Below are 22814 nucleotides of genomic sequence, written 5' to 3'. Positions count from 1 at the left end.
AGATTCATTTCTATTCAAAAATTAAACAACTGACCAAGGCTTCATAGCTAAGCAGATTCCGAAGTTTGAACACACATTTCTCTTGCATTTTTGAGTATTATGCTCCAAGGAAAATACTCCAAAAACATCCTGCAATTCCAGGAATAAACTGAAAAACTCTTGCTCACCTCTCGGCTATCAAAAATGTTCTAGCACTTAGGTGTTCTTAACTCCAACTTTTCCTCGGCCAAAATAGTGTGTTAAGTGTTCAAATTCGACATGCAAACACTAAGCTAGCTTATTAACATTTCCAGAAAAAAAAATCAGATGCAAACAACACTCTAATCATCTAAAATTTCCAACTCAAGTTTCTCGGATTACAAAAAAAAAATTCCAGCAGCTCCTTAGTCTTAAGTCCAATTTTTCCTTGGCTAAAACAGCGTTTTAAATACTCCAATTTGACATGCAAACATTTAGCTTGTTAATTAATATATCTAGTTCAAAATCAGATTCGGTTAACGACTACAATCATTCCAAAAATCCAGAAATTCATCCAGCTGGTCTCGGATGAAGTTGCATGCATAACTTTTCTGTTTCATTTTATTTTGCTTGTTTAGCCGAGCTAATTAGCCTCATGCAGGACTTAATTATCTTGTTATTAACTAGCCAATCACAGCTATAATCTCAGAACATCACGATTAAGCCAAATAAAGCTGCATTATTCCTAATCAGTTCTCGGCAAACCTATTCTTGCGCACATCAGATTTTATTTTTCCTAAACTACTCGTCCGAATGCACAAATCCAACATGCAAGTCTGTAACCAGTTTAAGCATCTAGTGGTTAGTTGGTTAATCACCAATGCAAGCTCAGATTGTCAAGAAATAAACAAGGTTAATGCTACATTATCATTTCAGCTCTCGGCAAAACCCATTCCCTCGCGCATCAGAATTTTCTGTTCCTAAATCTCTCATCCAAACGCACAAATCCCACATGCAAGCTCTTAAACACTATCATCTACCTCTAATTAACTTAGTCTAGCTCAGAAATTACCTCAGCTAGACTCCCAGCTCCCTCGACAGTACGCTGAATTTTCTTTCTTTCCTCTCGGCTCACGCGCAAGGCCTGAAGTGCTGGTTCTGGTTGCAGTAGTTGCGGCTGTTGCAGGCGGTGGAGTTGGTGGTTGGAACTGGTGAACTGGTTGCCGCTGGTGGGGTTGAAGAAACAGAAGAAAATGGTCAGCTCGTGGTTGGGATGGGGGTAATGGTGCAGCTCACTCCCTCGGTCAGAACTGGAATGTTGCAGCTCGCGGGTTGCAGCTCGCTCTCTCGTCGATGATACTAAGGCTACGGCTCTCTCTCTCCTTTCCTTCGATGATCACGAGGTGAGGTGGATGATGGTGCGAGGTGAGAGGGTGGAGAGTGAAATGGTGCGAGGTAGGGAGAAGGTTGAGTGTGGAAATGGTGAAGATTGCATCCGGCTGAAGGAAATGGCTATGTTATATAGAGTTTGTCCGAGAAAGTGTTTGGTGGTTGCATGGATATTTTCGAAGTAGTGAAGGGTATTTCGGTCTTTTCACATTTTCTCCTAATTTCTACTCGAGTCCTCAATTCTAACTTAATTCCAAAAATTATTCCAAATGAGATTTAAACGCCTACCAATATACCAATCTCGCAAGGGTTCAATTATCGAAATTTCTACATCCTAAGTTTATACTTAGTATACTTGTGTTATGTTTATCTAACATTTAACGATTTCACCTTAACACTAAGGTTCCTATTTACTCTTGACCTTATTAGGGAAAAGTTAGCTATCAAAATTTAAAGCATTTATTTTTAGAGCAATAAAATTAATCTAACTCAAGAAATATCGATTTAGTTATAACAGGTCAAGTAAGATAATAATTTAGTACAATTATATTATTTTTCACATAAAAGTTATTTTTACGCACTTTATTTAAAACTAGTACAAGTAATGCTAGAATTTATTAAGGAAATAGAAATGCAAATGAAGTATGCACTGAGGTTTATATATATATACTTTGAGGTTCTCACAAAGGAAGTCATATAATGGCTGGGAAAATAGGTAAATACAAAAGGGTACTGCCTAAATTTTACGTCGAGGGTGTAGGGATAATCTATACTCGCGTTTGCGTAAGGATTTGAGACGAATACCCACTTTGAACCATTTTAGATATTTGCATTTTTCTTTTATCGGATATATATTTAGAATTTTGCCGAAACTTGTACCGCTTGGAAAAAATAAAAATTTACGACTATAGAAATACGTTTTCTTTTGTCCTTCGAGTCAATGGAGATTTTTAAAGTTTTACGACAGTGAGCATTAGTTTACAAATTATTTACTCATGTCTTTGGTTTAATGTACTCTTTTTCACTTCCAAAAACCATGTTTATACTTTATACTAGTAGTTATTCGAATTTTCTTTGATTCACCTAAACTTTGGATGTTTTAACCGTAATATTTTCCTTTGGTTATTATTAGGGTTCCTTGGTGATTGAGGGTATTATTCGGAAGGATACTTTGGACGTTATTTTGCTTAAATAGGTGAGTGTTCTTTGTTTGTTATGTTTCCATGAACTATATGATTTGTTGTGGATATTTGATTAAATGATAAATGTTTGTTACAAATGAATTTTGCTAGGCGAGTGTGTACTTTATCGCACTCGACCTAAATGAATTATGAAATTTTCAATGTTTAAGTGATTAAATGTTAGTTGTGCATGAATGTAAGTCTTTTGGCTGAACTGGACCCTTGCCCTTTGTTGCCGGTCGACTCGAGCCAGAAGCGGATTCGGTCGGGCGATTTGGTGACCTTGGGTGAAAGTTTGGTACACTCGAGTATTACCACGTTGTCGGGTGGAGTCTGGCCAATGTCCAGAAGGGGGAAGAATGAAATGAATGAATGAGTGACAATGTCAATGGAGGGGTTTTCACGTACAAATTGCATTTTAAAATGATTGAAGGAATAAGGAAATGAAAGGTGAATGAAAGAACGAAAGGCTCCATGTGAGCAGGTATCCTTTTAATGAATGTGTTACTATTGTTTTATATTGTTAATGTTTCCTGAATTACGTGTTATTTCATGACTAATATTCTTGTTTAAGTTGATTATGTGTCTGGAACCTCACTGAGTTTTTAGCTCATTCTGTTAGTTTTGTTTTCCTTAACAGGGGATGCGAGTAAGGACGAGAGATCAATATAGACTAGTCTAGTCTAGTTCTTTTGAATGTTGTTGTAATGGTTCTCGCCCTAGCGCTTGGCATGGGTTGGTTGTATGAAGAATTGAGAACCTTTGTATATTTGAGTTGTATTCCTTTTGAGATAGAAATGTATATAAGTATATGTTTAAAGTTTGGAATTATTGTTACACTTGTTCTTGTGGTCTTATTCTCATTTTTGCTTGAGGTGTTTGTTTGAGTCCCGGCGAGAGTTGGACAGGTGACCCGCCGAACCCTGGGGTACGCCCTAGGGGAAGGTGGGGCCGTCACACTTTAAACCATCATCAATCATCCAATTATTTTCTCAATACACTCTATTTGATGATTGAATCCTTAAACCTACAAAACAGGAAGTTTTTACTATTAAAATCCATAGAAATACAATTTTTATCACTTAAATCATAAAATGCATATTTTCACTATATTCCTAGTTAATTAATTATAAAAGTAGTTAAAACGCCCCAAAACTAACTAATAAAACACACATAAAAACACGTAAAATATATATTTGTCATTAGACACGAGAAAAAAAGAACTTATGACAAAAGACACAAATGAAAAGATATACTTGATCCCGTCAACTATCTCTGATGTCATATTGAGAGAAGTTGAAAGAAAGATAAACAAATTAGTCGAACTCATGTATCACTCAATTAGTTGAGACACTCTAATAATCTCACTAAACAACTCTCTAAGTCGTCAATCTCTTCACTTGAAGAAATCAGAAATTTCTTAAGTGGTTCAAGAGCTTATGACCAACAATTCACTAAGGAAAGTGGCGTTTTATGGTGCAGTTCGCTTGAGTTGAGATGATCTCGAATTTGACAGATTTTAGTGACTCAAATATGCGGAATCTTGCTGGAAAATTTCCAGGTTTTGATCGAACAGGAAAGACACAAAATTAGGAAGGCAACTAACTTGAACAACTAGGACTCAATTTAGGAAACTAAGGATTGTTGTAGTCCATTACTGATTTGGACTAATTTGAGTTCTCAAGAGACTATTATACGCTGGAAGTAGGACTCTAAAACAAGTGTTTTGTGGCTGGACAAAAAAACGAAATTAAGGCTGACTCAAGACACAAAGGCAGAAGTTTGGAAACCTAGAAACTTCCTACCCGACCAAGTGTGGCTGGAATTTGGAAACTTGTTTGGAATTAATTCTTGGGCTCACTTTTGGAAAGCAAGATGTGGTGTAAGAACTTTCCTAAGTGTATGTTTATGCAGTTCAACACAAACCAGATTGCTCAAGGATTGATTGACCAATTTTGGTATTCCAAGTTAAGGTAGGTTTCCAATTGCGAGTTATTCTTGATCCGTTTCCTTTTTATTCTTTTTTGTCCTTTTTTTTCGTTTCTTCCTTTTTTTTTACTCTTCTTCACAGATTAGATTCTCTTTGTTTTTCTTTTATTCAAGCTCGCTCAATCAAAACACAACAACAGCTGCAAGTTTCTCAACTTCAAGAAGTTGAACTAGGGTTCAAGATTTTGGAGAGTTTACGTTTCAGATTTTCAAGAACCCAAATACAACCCAAAATCTTCAAGATTTTTCTGGAAATTAGTCACGAAAACTCAAGAATTCAAGATTGTTTTTCCAGAATTCAAGAGCTGCAGTGTTTTTCCCAAGACACAAGTAAGGCAGCCACGAATTCTACAAGAAAAGATGAGTAATAGCCACGGTTTTTTTTTTTACTCTACACCAACATACACGAATTCGAGGACACAAAAACAAGATCAAACCCGACTCAAACAAGACACAAGAAACGGACAACAGGAAAACAAGACACGAATAGCCAATATGCATCAAAACCCTAGCGACACAACTAGAACATATATGGACAGATTTGAGACACAAGAATAGATTTGAGAAATGAAAAAAACTTATGAGAAAAGAAACAAAAGAAAAGATATACTTGATACCGTCAACCAGCTCTGATGCCAAGCTGATATGAACCCAGTACAAATGGCATGAATTCGTATCTCATGTATCCCCGGATCTAGACGAAGGACGAAGTTGGAGTTGTGGACACACTTGACCCATTTAACCTGCGTAGTTGCGAACCTATTGAACTTAATCTCAACCCACAACTAAACAAGGAAGCAAATCAAGGTTGCTGGTAAATGGCACCACAACCAATGGTGATTTATTGGTTGATAAGTTGAAGAACAATCAAGAATAAATCCGAAGTATTCAAGTGAAGATCTCATGGAAAAGAGAGTTGCAAAAACACAAGTTTTTGACTGAAATTTTTGTTCATAAAATTCTACAAAATAACAAGAATGAAGGCTATATAGCCTCTTACAAGACACAAGAAACCTACTCAAATTTGTAAATGGATTACTACTGTCCTAAACCCTAATTGGCTATATTTTTGGTCAACATGACCTGGACTTTATTTTCAAATTTCAATGTCTAATTTAACTCTTAAATTAACTCTTAATTAACAACTAATAATGCCGAAAATTAACTAAAGCAAAATGACACAAAAGCTAAATACAATCGGATCACTTCTTCTTCTTGAGTTTGTTCATTTGCTCACGTGACACAACCTGCTTTGGGAATCTTTATGGACTAAAATAGGGAACCAGACCATATTCGCATCACCTGGTATAATATCCTATAATTTTTTTCCTTCAATAAAGTAATTCTTGGAATTAAGGGAAAATATGTTTAATTGAAATAAAAGTCCATCAACTATAAAATACGGGAGTCAACTGATTTCTTTTGAAATTCGTAGGAAGGGAATCCGAACCTTATTAGTTACAGTAATTTGTGACTATTTGGAAATTAATTTATGAACAGGATAATTTGGAATAGGTAGGAAGGGAGTATTTCATATAAATAATTCTGTGGAAACAAAAAGAAAAGAAAGGGGAGGAAACCTAGTTCAAAGTGGATTGTGATTAGGGTTTGCCTATATAAGTATACCTAGGGTAATGAGGAGCCATCCTTCTTGCATTTTTTCAGCAACCAATAGAGAGAAAAGGGAGTGAGAGAGACGGCTGGAGTTCAAGAAAATTTGGGAACAAAAGAGGTGCACATACGAGGAGGTTACACATACGCTGAAGAGGTAAAACATTTGTCTCATGAACTTAGTAAATAGTTACGTGATTTGAGTACTTTGTCGGAGGAAGAAAATGTGTAGACTATGAGGCTCATTCCAGCTATCATGACTTGCGATTTAATACGTGGTTGTAAGGAGTTAAATTGAAAAGGTTTCAGTATTTAAACTAAACAGGAATAGCCGTCAAGTTTTGACAGATTGTAGTGGCAAAAATATGGAATTTGTTCGTGGCCTTAGAGGCTGTGGTTTTTGATGAAAATTTGATCTTATGGGCCTATACGTGTAGGGTTTGTGTATGAAATTTTAGACCAAAATTCGAAGTTTAGAAAGGTCTTTTGATTTCTGAATTAGAACTGGTCATGCATTGGTAGTTTGCAGGAGGCTGGGTTGTATGTCAAGAAAATGTTTTCTTAAGCATAATTTTTGTAAGAATCTTGAACCAGAATCCTTACAACATGTAAAAGATCAGACTATAAAAGTTTGGGTAATTTTTGGAAAATGTTTCTTGAGTTTTCTCTAAGTTGGAAGAAGAAAAAAAACTGGTTTCCTAATCATCAGGTTTCTAAGCAGATTTGGAAACTTGATTATTATGGGTATAAGCAACGAATTTAAGGCAACTTTCACCCAAGATTTGACTATAGATTTGGAGTATTACTTGTAAAAGAACATTTTGGATGTTGTGGATATAAAACCCAACTCTTAAAGATCATTTTTGCAAGGGTTTAGTGGCCGAGTTCAAATCTATCATAACAATCGGATTGTTAAATCTAATGGGTTATTGCTTTGGAACCTGGAAAGAGCACTAAAACTTTAACCTTTGGAAAGACTTATATCCGGTAAAGGCTAGTTTAAATATCACAAGTAAAAGGGTAGAGATTTTAATTGTTTAACTTAAAGATTAGGAATTTTTCCAGGGATAGATTATGAACAGAAAATCTGTCAGGTGGAGTAACTGGAGATGATGAGTGAATTTTGCCAAGGCAAATGAGTGAATTTAGGGAATTAGTCTTGACGGAAGTTGTAGGGTTTTCGATCTAGTTTACGAGGTGTCTTTAGTTTCTAGTTACAATACGTATATCTGAAGTTAGGATCGAGACACTAGCAACTGTTTAAATCTGAATTTTTTCGTAAGACTAAGTAGAAGCTACAAGTATTGCGGAATAAGACCAATCCAGTCCACACGAATTAAGAGTGTTTATTTATGGATAGTTGGATGATATTTTTGTATATTATTAGGGTCACACATGAGAGCTAGTTCAAGGGGTGAAAGAGTAAAAGGAGTTAGTTTGAATTTGAGGTGAGTACTTCACACTACCCTTGTAGTTGTGACAGCAAATATTTTATGAATTGGAATGTTATTTTACTATATGAAAATTCGGATCATATAGGCCATTTTGAATGGAACTTTTATCGTGATATGCTCATTATGACATGTGTTATGAAATAAAATGATACTAATATAATGGATCCACTTAATTATGATCATGGCTACACTCGGCAAAACTAGGCCCAACTATTATGATTATGAATTCAAATTCGAACTATGACTTTTCCCTAGTGGGGGTTAAACACTAGGCTGTGTACATGGAGACCGATGAAGGCATGATCCTGTAATTAAGCTAAAGCTTTTATTTGGTGATTGTTGTGAATTTGAATTTGATGCATAACTGTACTTGCAAATTTGAATACAACCCTATGGTTCTTTTATAAAAGTTGGAACTATGAATATGAAGCATAAATTGTGTTGTACATGTGCTAAATTATATGTCTATGTAATGTGTATGATCCGGCAGAGATAATTGGTAGTACTTGCTGAGCATGCAAAAGCTCACCCCCCTCTCACCCCGTTTTGTAGACAACGATGGAAAATATGAGTTAGTGTTCATGGAAGAAGAGGAAGAATAGATGGTTAATGGTTGGATATTGATATAGTGGTCAAGTTTATAAATTTAGAAGTGGAGATTTTTTTTTTATTTTCTAGTCATGCCTGAGGGATTTTAATACGTGGTATTAGTCCACAAGTGGACAAGTTAGACTTTTGTTTTCATGATACATTCACTACTTATGCTAGATGGTTAATGGTTCTATTGGATTTTTTGAAAGGATCTATCCCAGGTGTTGTTTGCAAGGTTGAATAGTAAAGTAAGATGCCTTGTGAGACTTGAGGGGGGGGGGGGTTTACTCCTTGAGCTTTACGGCGTGTTGCATTGCAAATCAGGTGGTCGATTTAGGGTGTGACACCTAGTACTTGTAATAGTTGCTTCTCGTGGGTGACCCGATATATGCCCTAAACTACTATTTGACATATATATTTGAATTTAAATAGGTATATTTTGGATTAAACTTGCACTTATATTGAGAACCTATTAAGTTTTTAGTGTCGTTGTCAGGGAGTGGCAATATTATGGCCTGGCAAGATTTATTAATGTAGACATTTTCTTTATTAGTTAGTTGAATTTTGTCAATAGATAGGTTAAAATATTTATTTATTTTTGTGATATAAATATTACATTTTTTTCTTCTTGCTTGTACTGTATGCACAGGGCGTTACATGTAGTTGCACCTTTTAATTCGAAAATTGAAAGAACACTAAGACAACAAAGAAGGCGTATACCACAAGAGGAGGAAGAGGTACAACATAATATAGAGGAAATATCTATAGAGTTGTCTTTTGAAAAAGAAATGGTAGAAAATGACACAAATAGACCACAAACTAGCATAGCATAGCAAATAGGCCACAAACGAAGCAAATAAGCAAATAGAGATTTTGCTCTGCTGCGAACTCAAGGATCACAAAGAAGTATAGCATCGTCAATGGTAAACCCTGTGACAACTCGAAAATTCGCTCACATTTTATTAAAATTCCCTCTTATTTTGATTAAATTACTTTATAATATCTTTACTACTCATTTACTCCCTCAATAGTTGAAATAAATCATAGAATCAAGAGTTGTACCTTTAGATTTATAATTAGCGTAAATCAGGGTTTTCACGTATTTTGGCCGTGTGATCACTTGGTGAGGTGTGTGTGTACTAAATTCGGTGGTTAAGAATGAGTTTTAGATAAGAAAAAGTGTGTGATTAGAAGTGATAATAATAAACTAGTGAACCATAAGTAAAAACACAAGTACGTGCGAGTTAAGGAAAATAGGCTTGAACTGATGTGCACCGTTTGTTACCGATTGAGTGCACCACTTGAACACTACTTTATTACCTTAATCTCCATATTATTAATTGAGCAAAATCAGCTCCAAAATATCCTCAATCCATCTGAAATTTTGAACCAAGAAAAAGAGAGAAAAGAAAGAAAAATGAGAATTATTCTTGTAGTGACACTTGTCGGAAGCATAGGAAATTTTGACCAAGCATTTTTCTTTCCTTCTTATCTTCTTCTTGGCTCCATTTTCTTCCATTTTGTTCCATCTTGGCCAAGCTTGAGGAGAGAAAAACAACAAGAGAGAAAACTCCAACTTTCACCTTGAATCCATCCTTGTTTGAGTAAAAACAACCAAACTAAACCGATTAAACTTCTCTTTTGGTGGTGGGAAAGCTGTGTCTGGTAAAAGTTTTGGCAAAAAAGGGTGTGATTTTCACTTACAAGTAATTATTGGAAGGTATCATGACTGCCTTTCCTTTTCTCTTCCTTAATCTTGTTTAAATTTGGATAGAAACTTATGTTCTTGGCTTACCATGGTTAATGATTCAGTTTTGGATGATATAATGAAAGGGTTAGCTAGGGTTTACATTTTCAGCCTTGATTATGGTTGCTTACCTAGTAATTGATGGTATTGAGCTAGTAATTGATGGTTTTGATGATACAGTACTTGATAGTAATGAGCTAGAATATGAATTTTTAGAGTAGAAGAGAATTTTCAGCTTTGATGATGAATCTCCCTATTTAACCTGCATATTCGTCCATTATAGAGGCTGAATCAGGTCTTGCTCAAAACATAAAAGTTGTAGGGAATGGAGTTAAGTATCTGGCTGTAAAATCGGAGCACTGTATCTTGCAAAATGACTAATATACCCCTGACTGCCAAAAGCCCTATTTCACAGGCAGCTTTCTGTTTTCTCTGAGATTGCACATTTTGACCTTGAAAATGCATGAATTGGGTGTCGATGTCTTCATAGGAAATGTAGTTCTCTGTTTTAGCTTCGAAACTCCATAAATGTACCCCAATCCGATAAGCGTAGCTTTAGCTATGACCAAAACGCCGGAAGATGTCAAACCTGTTACTTAGTTATTCTTCTTTAATACTAGTTTCCAACTTTGATTTTTATGGTTGCATTGCTAGAATTGTCTTGTATTTGAATGACATTGAGCCTAGTTGAAGGGATATTGTATTAAGATTGTTTATATGTGAATTTGGGCTGAGTTGAGGAAAATAATGAAGCCATAAATGGCTGAAAATGGATAAATACAAAGGGCATGCCGCCCAAATTTTCACTCGAAGGTTAGGCGTGTGTACTCGCGACTTGAGCGAAGATTTGAGGTCGAATTGAACTTGGATTGTCTATGGTATTCGAGTCTTCTTTCGTAGAGGTATATAAGCTAAAATTTGATCGAAATTCGTACCCTTGGAAAAATGAAAGTAGTGACCACTCGGAATATGTTTTCCTCATCTTTTAGACTGAACTGCGAATTCCAAAGTTTTAGTTGCTTCTTTAGGAACACTAAAAAAGCAAGTATGAATTTTTTAGAGTTTGATACGTAACATGAATCCTATTTAAATGAGTTTTATTTACTTTTGTCTTATTGAAATGAAACTCCTATGTTTCGAACCCTAGTTGATTTCAAGCTTTTAAGTGATATTGTATCACAAATTTGGATTCCAACCAAGGAGTTACACCTGAGCATGAATTTTGACAAGCACTAAATCTTTGGTGAGTGCTTCCAAGTATATGATTGAACATGATACTTGATTTAAATACTTGATATTTGATTAGTTTGGTCAGGCAAGGGTGTACTTTATCGCACTTGCCTTAATGCGATATATATTTGTTTATTGTTGCAATTGATTTGATATACTTGTGTATGATGTGCGACTCTCTGGAATTCCAGAAATTCTGTAGCTAGTTACTCGAGTCGAGCCGGCAAGGATTTGGTCGATTGGGTAACGAACTTTGGGTCTCTTATTTTGTCGAGTGGAGTGATATCTCTTCGACTAATCGGTATGCTCGAGTATTACCACCAGTGTTTATTGAGAATTTTGGGCCCAGTAGGAGGTGTGGATGGTGGACCGAGATTATAGGTAAGTGGTGCTCTACTGGACTGGTTACTTTACTTGAAAGTTGACGGAGTGTCAACTACTACTTGATCAAGTTCTGCTGAAGCAACGGGAACTTAGCTCTTGAGAGCCATCCGTATCCTTATACTTTGACATAATTATTACTTATCGGGTTATTGTTTCTTTTGAAAAATGTTACACTCGCCTATTTTGAGATTTGCTACTTGAAGTGTTATTACTCACTTTTATGAATTTGTTATACTCGCTATTTTGTTACGTTGATACTGGTACTTTTAAATAATGGTCAATTTGCTATTTGGAATCTCACTGGGATTTTAACTCATTCCACGTCATTTATTTTCCTTACAGGGGATACGAGCGAGGCGTGAAACTGGTACAGGCTAACATAGTTTAGTTTTTGAAAATTTTGCGATTGTACTCGCACTAGTCGCTCAATTAGGGTTGAATGTATTGAGAACTTAAATCTTTTGATATATTTGGGATTGTATGGATGTTTGAGATAGAAATGAGTGTATTTGTATGTTCCAAACTTGGGAACTGTTCTTTCCTTTATTCTTGAAGTTGCACTCTATTTTCTTGACGTGAGTGAGTGAGTCCTGACGAGAGTTGGACAGGCGGTCCACTAAACCCTAGGGTACGCCCTAGGGAGATGTGGGATCGTCACAGATGATATTAGAGCCCTTATCGAGCTCGTGCCCGGAGAGGATTCTCGGACTGTGGGGATTGGCTTGTTAAGTGTGGAAGAAATGTCTATTGTTAGGGACCTTAGATATGTGTATTGGGTAGAAATTTCAAAAGTGGTTGATTTCCTCTTGAGTCTAGCTAACTCGAGTGGTGAATTATCATATTTTCGGATTCCTGTACCCGCGTACCAAAGAGTGATACCTTTATGATAAGTCGATATCCCGAGTAATATTAGGATAAGTTTGGATGGCGAATGCCAAGGCACAGGGATGCGAATAGTCTGGACTTGGGATATATTGAAGATATTAGTGAGATTTGGGACCCTTATTATTCACGTGTACATACTTGGTTGTACTTCTTCAAGTGTTGATTAAGTGTAGTACTTGAGCAATACTAGGGTTAATGTCCCATAAAATATGTGAATTGTTATGATATGTATATAAAGAAAGTATGGTATTTTCAATGTGTTCTATTATTTTTCATGTTATGATTTGAAAATACTTTTATCGAACTTTATAGCTACTTTATCTTGTTTATACTTACATAGGCTATTATTCAAAAGAGGTATGGAGGGTAGGCGAAATCAGGACGTGGAACTACCCGAGAACGCGGTTCTAGCCGTGGCTATGGGGCTAGACAGGCACAAAAGCCAGTACGAAAATCGAGAGAGGAGAGAGGTGAAACGGTTGAGCCACAACCTGGATCCCGAGATGAAGGGGAGGACCAGGTAGCAACGGCAATTCAGCAAATGACCAATATACTTGCTCGACTGGTAGAGCAGCAGGGTCAAATCCCTGTTAATCAACCCAGGGATTCTGAAATGGGGCAAGATAGGGCTCTAGAGAGATTCCAAAAGTTTTTTCCTCTTAAATTTCTTGGAGGACCGGACCCTGAGGTAGTTGAGAGGTAGTTAGAGACGATGATTAATATTTTCGCTGCCTTAAACTATACGGAGGATAGGCAGGTGAATTTCGCTGTATTTCAATTTAAGGGACCAGCTAGAACCTGGTGGAATGTAATTCGGGCTAAATGGGAGAGAGAGGGGACTGCATGGACCTGGTTGAACTTCGTAAGGGAGTTTAATGAAAAGTATCTTCCACCGATAGTTCAGCAGAAGAGGGAGGATGATTTTATTAAACTCCGTCAGGGAACCCTAAGTGTATCTGAATATGAGATTCAATTCACTAAACTATCTAAGTTTGCTCCCGAATTAATAGCTACAGAGCAAAGGATAGTAAGGTGGTTTGTATAGGGACTAAATGTGAAAATAGACATAACTGGCTAAACTTAGAATAGACATAACTAATTTTAGTCAACAAGAAGGTGAATCATTGTATGAAACTTGAAAAATGTTTAGAGATTTGCTACGAAAATGTCCATATCATGAACTTTCCGATTGGCTTATAGTCTAAACCTTCTATAATAATTTATCCTTCGCGACTAAAACTTCAATTGATGCAGCCGTAGGTGGAGCCTTAATGGGTAAATCACCCCAAGAAACTCAAATCTTAATAGAGAAAATAACAGTAAACAACTACCAATGGGCGCATAAACGAGAAAATTCTAGACGGCAAACATGTATGATTGAAATGGAGACTCTAAATATGTTAAGTGCTCAAATGAATAATGTAGTGAAATTGCTAAGTAGACAAGTTGTAGTTGGTCCACGCTCTTTATCTAATGCTCATGTTGCATGTTGTTCTACATGTAGGGATGAACATGATACTAATGAGTGTGTTGATTTTGAGTAGGTTCAATTTGTCAATAATTATAATAGTAATACTCAAAATAACCCCTATTCAAATACATACAATTCGGGGTGGAGAAATCATCCAAATTTTAGATGGAAGGATCAAAACAATCCTCAAAGGCCGACTATCCTGCTGGGATTCCAACCAAGGCAACCATAGATGGACACTAAACTGGATTTGGAGATTGTGGTAGAAAAATTGGCCAATGACACTTCAAAAAGATTTGAGCAATTAGAGAGGAGATTGGATCAATCGACTGGTACATATAGAAATGTGAAGGTTCAAATAGATCAAATTGCCAATTCTATCAACAATAGAAAACAAGAAGGGTTATCCAATTAAATTGAGGTGAATCCGAGTGAGTCTGTTAAAGCCATTACCTTTCATAGTAGTAGACAATTAAAAGATCCTTCGGTGGTTGAAAGTAAGAGGAAAAATGAGAGTGAGAAGGATGAAGACAAGAGAGAGAACCAAGAGGCAAGTGTATGGGAGAATAGGAGTGCAAAGCAAGATATTGCTCAACCTTCATCCCAATTCCTCTGGCGGTTCCATTCCCTCAAATGTTCAAGCCAAATAAACTTGATAAAGATTTTGAGAAATTTGTTAAAATTTTTAAATAATTGCATATTAATATCCTTTTTGTTGATCCTTAATTGGATGAACAATCTCAGATATCAAAGGTATAAGTCCTTCTATATGTGTGCACCATATTCAATTAGAAGACAATTACAAACTGGTTGTGGAAATGCAAAGAAGGCTCAATCAAAATATGAAAGAGGTGGTAAGAAATGAAATTTTCAAATGGCTCAACGCAAGTATAATCTTTCCTATCTCTGATAGTATCTGGATTAGCCAAATTCATGTTGTCCCTAAAAAAGGTGAAATTACTATAGTTATGGGTAAAAACGATGAAATGATTCCATTTCAACTCATGGTCAGGTGGAGAGTGTGTATTGATTATCGAAAATTAAATGTGGTTACTAGAAAAGACCACTTTCCCTTTAATAATGGCTAAATTTATGACCTTTTTTAATGTATTCCATATTGATTTTGAGTCCATTTGTAAGATTAATTGGTATTAATTGTTCATTTTATATCACTAATTTGCACCTTAAGTGATTAATGGATTAGTTGTGATTTTATCATTTTACTTGCAAAATTTCTTTGATTTTGTAGGTAAAATGATTAAACTTAATTGGATGTGAAATGAGTGAGGATGAAAATCTTGAGAGAATCTATCCGCGGTTTCTCTAGTGGTTTATGGCCAGTGAATCATTTCGCAACAAATCATTTGCTCTAAACAATCTTTGGGAGAATCTCTCGAGGGATTCGATCTAGGGATTCATAGTGGCTGCAACTTACCAACTTGCATGGTTTCTTTTTCTTTCTTTTTCTTGAACAAGACATAAAAAGATATTGTCTACTAACTTTTGAAGGATCTAGAAACTTCTTTTGTTGACTCTTATCAAGGAAGAAATACATTGTCGAAGAGAGAGATTAGTTCTTGAGAGAAAAAGAGATATTTTTCTTCTCTTTTCTCTAACTTAGCTTACTGATAGTTTTTAAATCTAGTTTTCATTTTTTTCTCTTCAAGAATTTTTTTTTAACCTTTATTATCATGAAAAATCCATGAAAAAAATATACAAGGAGAGGGGGATGACCCCTCATAAAGATACTAACTACTGAGGGCGGCGAAACCGTACATAAGGAACTTGGAGCCTTTCCAACTGGAGGGCAGAGTGGGCCCTAGGCAGCAGGGAGGCCTCAGATGAGAATACCGCATTTGATGGGAGTTTCGACGACGCCAGCGCATCCGCCACGGAGTTGGCTTCTCGGAAAATGTGGGCTATAGAAGCACCCAAGGTCGCTACTGCTGCTCTGATCTGACGAATCGCGTTACAAAGAGGCCAACGGGAGGGAGCATCCGACGAGACCAAGCTAACCAGCACCCTGGAGTCCACCTCTACCTCACAAGTCCGGTGGTTGTTTTGTTGACAGAGCAACAATCCTTCCAACAGCGCCAGGGCCTCCGCCATGAGAACATCTTGATCCCCAAACTCTTTGTAGAAGGCAAATATGAGATCCCCCTTCGCCGATCGGAGAATGCCTCCGCCAGTGGCCCCCGACGGCGAAACACTCGCGTCCGTATTCAGCTTGTATCTACCCTGTGGAGGCTTGACCCAAGTGACCACCTGCGGTTGGGGAAGCCTCTTCCTGCTCCCCGGGACAGTCTTTGCCCATACACAATCCGCATTGCCTTTGAAAAATTGTGGTTGCAAGAGTCGACCCACACACATCTGCTCCATGAAGCTGCAGACCTGACCAATGACGTGGTTTGCCGACAGAGGCGCACCCTCAAAACGTGCTTGATTCCTAGCCCTCCACAGGAACCACAGAACCAAAAGAGGGATAATAACCCGCACATGGTTTCGCATCACCAAACGATGGGAGAAGAACCAGGAAGCCAACTTAGCCGACACTCCAGTCGCCCAGACCCGAATGCCAAACAAGTTATCAAAAAACTGCCACACCACTGACGCAAGCGGCTCGAGAACAAAAAGATAGGTGCTTGTTTCCACCGTATTCGCACAGCAACAGCAACTAAAGGCAAGCACAACCCCCTTTCACTGGAGGGCTTGATCCAGAGGCACCCATCTGTGTAACAGGCACGAAGTAAAGAACGAGACCTTGAGTAGTACCACCGAGCTCCAGACCAGGGAGTGGACCATGGATCGGCTCTTTTTCCACCGAACCTGCTCCCATGCAGACGTCACCGTGAACGTACCCGAGGACGACGCCCCCCATACCATCGTATCCGCAATGCCAGGGAAGATCCGAAGTTTCAAAATCCGCTACACAATATGGCTAGGAAGGAGTTGCCGAAGGCGATACTCATCCCAACCGTGTAGGCTATATAGCTCTCCCACTAGCATATGAGGGCGGGACGGGCCAGGCACCAAAGTAGCCAGAGGGACATCCGTGCACCACCTATCATGCCAGAAGTCGACGAGGCCCTCCCCCAAGGACCATCGAATACACTCCTCAGCTCGATCCCTAACTTGAACCAAGTGGCGCCACATGTCAGATGGATGGTCAACTTCCACCAGATGAGGATGGCTACCTCTGACATACTTACTATGCATAAATGTCGCCCAGATCGACTTGTTCTCCCTCAGATACCACCATAGCTTGCACGAAAGAGCATCCACTACAGCATCAAATGAGCGGAAACCCAGTCCCGCTTCCCCCACTGGAAAGCATACCTTCTCCCAAGCTGCCCAATAGATCCTTTTGGACTCAACAGAGTTATCCCAGAGGAAGCTATTACAGATTTTATGCAGTGCTGCAATAACCGTTCCCGGAGGGGAGAGGACCTGAAGCCAAAAGATTGGAAGGGAGCACAGAACGTGTCGTATCAAGACCATTTTGCCGCCCATTGAAAGCAACCTCAAACTCCAATGACAAAGCCGGTGCCGCATTTTAGACAGGAGGCCGTCAAACATAGCACAAGTAACCCTGCCCCTGATCATAGGCACTCCCAGGTATGTGAAGGGTAATTTCTGTTCCCTGAACCCAAGAATTGAACTAACCAGGCTATAGTGGGCCTCTGTCATCCTTAATGATGGAGAAAAAAAGCTCTTGGCGACATTAACCCTTTGGCCAGAGCAGGCTTGGTAGCGTTGCAGAAGGTCTTTGATCGAGGTCAAAGCGTCAGCTGAGCATTTGGTGAAGATAATCATGTCGTCCGCAAATGCGAGGTATGGGACCAGAGAGCCGGTCAACACATAATATCGACTGTTGGAAGCATCGCAAAGCTGCTGTAGCCCCCTCCTAAGAAACTCGGCGACAAATAGAAACAAATCCGGGGAAAGGTGGTCACCTTGCCGCACCCCTTGAGTGGACTTAAAGTACCCCGCGGGTTCTCCATTGATTACGACCAAGAACCAAGAATTGGAGAACGTGTGGAACAACAGGTCTACCACCTGCTCCTCAAAACCAAACCGGCGAAGCATGAATAACAGGAAGGGCCAATCAACTCTGTCATACGCTTTCTCCAAGTCCAATTTTAGAACTAGGTTCGGGTCAACCAGCCTCCTGTCTAGATCATGGATGAGTTCTTGTGCCAGTAAGATGTTATCCAAAATCCCTCGCCCCGAAGTGAAACCAGTTTGCCAAGGTGAAATTAGGTCCGGGAGGAGCCTATTTAGCCGGTTGACAAGAATCTTAGATATGATTTTCGAGCTAACATTGCACAAGCGAATCAGCCGAAAGTCTCGCCAGTGCGAGGCCCCTCTACTTTGGGGATGAGCACCAGTAGAGAGCTAGTCCAGCCTCGCGGTTGCTGCATACCTCTAAAGAAATCCTGGGTCGCTTCCATCAGATCATCTTTTATAGTGTTCCAGCAGCTCTGACAAAAACTTGCCCCAAAGCCATCCGAACCTAGGGCACTGTCACAATCCAAGGAAAACACTACCGAGTGAAGCTCTTCCAGTGTCTGGAGGGCCTTCATCATTGCGTTGTCGGCCGCCCCCACGGAAGGGATAGGGAAGGGCAACTCCTCAATGGGCCCCCGATGTCCGGTAGATGAGAAAAGTCATGAAAAAAACGTAGTCGCGGAGGCTTTGATATCCTTGAGAGACTCACATCATCCCCCCTCATCCATCCTGATCCATGAAATGAAGTTCACATTGCGACGTTGTCGGACCAGGGAGTGAAAATACGCCGTATTAGCATCCCCTTCTTGGAGCCACCCAACCCCTGCTTTCTGATGCCAAAAGGCGCACTCCTGCGCTAGCACCTTGTTGAAAAGTGCTCTGGCTTTATGCAGAAGAGTCCTAGACTCCTCATCCTGTCGTCGATCATAATCCCTCTGCCGTTGCCGCAACACCTGTTCCGTCTGCTGTACATTAGATGTGACATTACCAAATACCTCCCAATTCCACCGCCTCAGAGCCTTCCTCACCGCGCTCAGCTTCTTGAAGAACTTGCCCATACCTATCCCCTGGACTTGCGTTTCCCATGTCGAAGCCACAATCTCATGAAGCTGGGGATGCCGGCGCCAGATGTTCAAGAATTGGAAGCGAGAGGAAGTGGGTCAATGGCCTGAACACTTTATAAGCAGCAGGGCATGATCCGACCGCCCCTTGTTAAGTGAGACACTCTAGAAGTGGGGTAGGCATCCAACCATTACTCGTTTACAAGTGCCCTATCGAGCCGCTGTCAAACCGTGCCATTAGTCCATGTGAACCTGGAACCGTCAAAAGCTAAAGCGGATAGACCGCAGGTGAACATAGATGTATTGAATTCCTCCATGTTGTGGGCATTGGCCGGGGCTCCCCCTTCCCGTTCGTCGCTCGAGGCAATGACATTGAAATCCCCACCGCTATCCATGGGTGACTCATCCCCGAGGCCAAGCCTTCCATCGCCTCCCATAGCGGTCATCTCTCGACTCGGATGCATTTCGCGTACATCCCAGATAGGCAAAAGGATGCTCCAGAGAGAAAAGAGACCCGAGCGTGGACCAACTGTTCAGCACACTCAATGCCAGTTACTCGAAGCACACTCGACCAAAAGAACCAAATCTTTCCGTCAAGAAAGCTAGAGGACTTGTCAAACCGAAGCCGGCGGCGCACTACCTCCCGCTGAGCATCAGAAGACATGGGTTCTAACAGAATGAGCAAGCGGATGCCATTGTCATGGCACAGTTTTCCTAAGTAACGTAAAGAATCTGCACGAGAAGCGCCCCTAATGTTCCACACAAGCAAATTAATCGGATCTAACATGAGATCGCAAAGGATAAGAGTTCAGAGTGAGAGACGGCTGACTAGCACCTTCCCCCTTCCGAGGTCTACCGCGCCTTCATTTGACGTCCAACCGCGTTTTCCCGTCGTCCAATGAGGTCTCCAACAACAGTGCGGCATCGGCAAGGCCACCCCCTTGTGGTGCATCTACCTCCGCTGAAGAAGCTTGCCGTAACCCCACCAGCTCCACATGGAAGTGCTTCAACTCAACTGCCGACACTGCCAGTTGCCCGAGGTTGTCCTCCGACAGCCTTCGCAGGAGAAGGCTCAGCCGCACGCCCCGGGGAGAAAAGGGAGAGGAACCACTAGCTGAAATCGAGGCAGCGTCCTCCTCACTCTCCAAGGCTGCCAAAGGCCCCAAGGCATTCTCGGTCTCCAGCTCAGCGTCCCCATCCTCTTGCAAAACCACAGGTTCCACCGTTAGTGCCTGCGTTTCAGCCTCCATAGTCCTCAGGTCCTCCTCTGGCGTCACCACCATGGGAGCCACAGCGCAAGGGACCCTCCCCAGGGTACCTGCACTGGCAGCTTCTGTGCCTGCTGCCTCATGATCAGGGCGCTACCCCATGTCTGCCCGAGCCTCCCGGTCCTGCGTCTGGGTTGCCACTGCCACCAGATTCGTTCCAGCTATCGTGGCCGTCGCTGCCGTCCCAAGCCCAGGTGCAGCAGTCGTCTCCCCCAACTTTGCCTTGCCTTTCTCCTCCGCTGCTATGGGAGCAAACACCTATCGACTCTTCTGGGATGCCTGTCCCACCTTCACGGGACGAAGGGAAGGGTCTCTCCGATAGCACTTCTCCTGTTGATGGCCGAATTTGGGGCAAAAAGAACAATATGGGGGGATATCTTCAAAGTCCACCGGCTGCCAGAACCCATAATCCTCGTCCCCTATCCATACTCGCTTAACCAGGGGCAGTGCGACATCCACCTCCACCAGCACTCGTGCGACAGAGGGGTGACGGAGGTCGCTGGTAGCAGCATCCATCTTGAGAGGGCGCCCCAAGATCGAGGCTAACTGCATCAACTGCCTCCTCTGGAAGAACGGTATGGGCAGGCCTGGAAAGCTTACCCAAATGGGAGCAATGGCCACCTCGTGATCTGCCCTGAAGTCCATGCTCCACTTCAATATCGACATTGGCGAGTAATGTATAAACCATACCCTGCGAGCGAAGAGACGAGTGTAATCATCTTCCACCATGGGCCGAATCAGAACATGTTTCTCGTCCAGGAGACCCACCGAGCAACTTCCATTGAGACCCAATGTCATAACGAACTTACGTATGACCTCCATGGGAGCCCTGCCAGTGCTGAACCGACCCACCAGTGCATTGTGGAAAGGTGCAGCTAAACAGTCGATATCATGGCGAGAAAGGCGAAGGGCAGGATCACCACGGAAGGATGAGACAACACCCAGCGGCGCTATCCCTTTCTCTTTGACTGGGGGGCCGACTATGGCAGCGAAGGAAGGTGCAGGATGCACCTAGCCGTCACCATCAGGCGGCTTCCCAGACGGACCTGTGGCCGCCATTGAGGACAGGCAGTGGAGGCCCTGGCCGTAAATGCTTACCCTATAAAAACCCTAGTGTAGCGAAGAAGAAACCGTAGAAGGTTGTTTACTCTTCAAGAATTTGAAGAACTCTTTATGTACAATGTATTTTTGTTGGTAATGAAGATGATGAAGTTTGAAGATTTTGTTTCTTCACTTGAATAAGCATTTCTTTCTCTTTACTCTCTTCGTTGTGTTATTAATGCTTAGTTATATTGAAAACATGAAATTTGTTGTTAAATCTACTATGTCTAGCTAAATTTTCGTGTTCTAGGGATAGATGAAACTATTTGTGCCTTGATTATGGTTGAATTAAGTTGATTATTGCTATATCTTGTACTTGCTAGTTCACTTACTTTTGCTTCAACCCTTGTGAATATTTGATCACCATTTACAAGTCATGATACTTGTTAATCTATGAGAATATTTGACAATGATGGAATGGAATAGATGAAATCTAAGAAGTAGGAACACAAAAGTATTGGTACTCTTAGGTGGATATTTTTGGCATCTCTAGATCTAGATTAAGTCTTCACTTTAGATTTCATTACGAGAGTAAGGAAACTATAGTGTTGGTTAAGTTCGGTTCATTGGCGAGAGCGAGTTCTGATGACTTGCGTAAATTGCAACCATAGCAAGACAAGAGCATGAGTGATAGTTGGCTATTTCATCCATAGTTAGGTACATTAAGTGGATTCTATACCCTAGAACATTTGTCTTTGGTTGATTTTCTTGAAGTTGTTAATTCACCTTGCATTATTTTAGCTTTTTGGTGGTTTTGCTTAACTAAAGTTTTTGAGTAGTTTAGATAATAGAGTAAGCAAAAAACCTTAGTAGTTGAGAGTGATTCTCATGCGATTCGACTCTATTTCCTTTGCACTATAATAAACGACCCATACACTTGCGGTTAACGAGGGAATTAGGTTTAAAATTAGAGCACAGGTAAAAATCTCATCAAGTTTTTGGCATCATTGTCGGGGATCATGGCAATATTAAGGTTAAGTAAGCTTTATTAGTCTAAACATTGTATACATTGTGAATGTATTTAGATTTAATAGCTAGAGTAGTTTGAAGTAATTTAACGTTTGATTTAGTTTCGGTAAATCTTTTGATCGTAGTTTCTTATAGTGTATTCGGAGAGTTCTAAGAGTCACTGTTCCATTAGATCCCGAAATTGAAAGGACTCTAAGAAGGCAATGAAGGCAAGCACTACAAGAAGCTGTGGAGAATCATGGTGAAGGAGAAATAACAATTGAACTTCCACAAATTGAACCTATGACGGAAAAGGTGAATAGAAGAGCATTATGGGACTTTGCTTTACTGAGAGGTGATGGTATGCAAACGAGTATAGTGAGACCTACGGTCAATACTAATAATTTTGAGATTAAACCATCTCTTATACAAGTGGTGCAACAATCTCAATATGGAGATAATGCTACCGAAGACCTGAATTCTCATTTGTCTACATTTCTAGAAATATGTGATACAATTAAACTTAATGGTGTTAGTG

The 22814-nt window shown here is 40.1% G+C and overlaps 2 protein-coding genes and 1 non-coding gene across 3 annotated transcripts; all 3 read right to left on the bottom strand.

Annotated features, from left to right (window-relative positions):
- Positions 1-13495: 13495 nt before the first annotated feature.
- Positions 13496-13602, bottom strand: LOC113776553. Its single transcript, XR_003469039.1, has one exon. It is a non-coding gene; the product is annotated as a small nucleolar RNA R71 (small nucleolar RNA).
- A 5006-nt stretch (positions 13603-18608) lies between these two features.
- Positions 18609-19396, bottom strand: LOC113776338. Its single transcript, XM_027321472.1, has 2 exons — positions 19190-19396; positions 18609-19007 (listed from the first exon to the last, which is right to left on the bottom strand). The coding sequence occupies exons 1-2, from the start codon at positions 19394-19396 to the stop codon at positions 18609-18611; spliced, it is 606 nt and encodes a 201-aa protein (XP_027177273.1).
- Positions 19397-20485: 1089 nt separating this feature from the next.
- On the bottom strand, positions 20486-21286 carry LOC113776327. The gene is made up of 2 exons (XM_027321461.1): positions 21274-21286; positions 20486-21207 (listed from the first exon to the last, which is right to left on the bottom strand). Exons 1-2 carry the CDS (start codon positions 21284-21286, stop codon positions 20486-20488), a joined length of 735 nt encoding a protein of 244 aa, XP_027177262.1.
- Between the last annotated feature and the right edge of the window lie 1528 nt (positions 21287-22814).

The sequence above is a fragment of the Coffea eugenioides genome, chromosome 6 (assembly GCF_003713205.1).
Source record: "Coffea eugenioides isolate CCC68of chromosome 6, Ceug_1.0, whole genome shotgun sequence".
NCBI lineage: Eukaryota > Viridiplantae > Streptophyta > Magnoliopsida > Gentianales > Rubiaceae > Coffea > Coffea eugenioides.
Note: the sequence above shows the minus strand (reverse complement) of the source record. Positions and strands in the feature narration are given on the sequence as shown.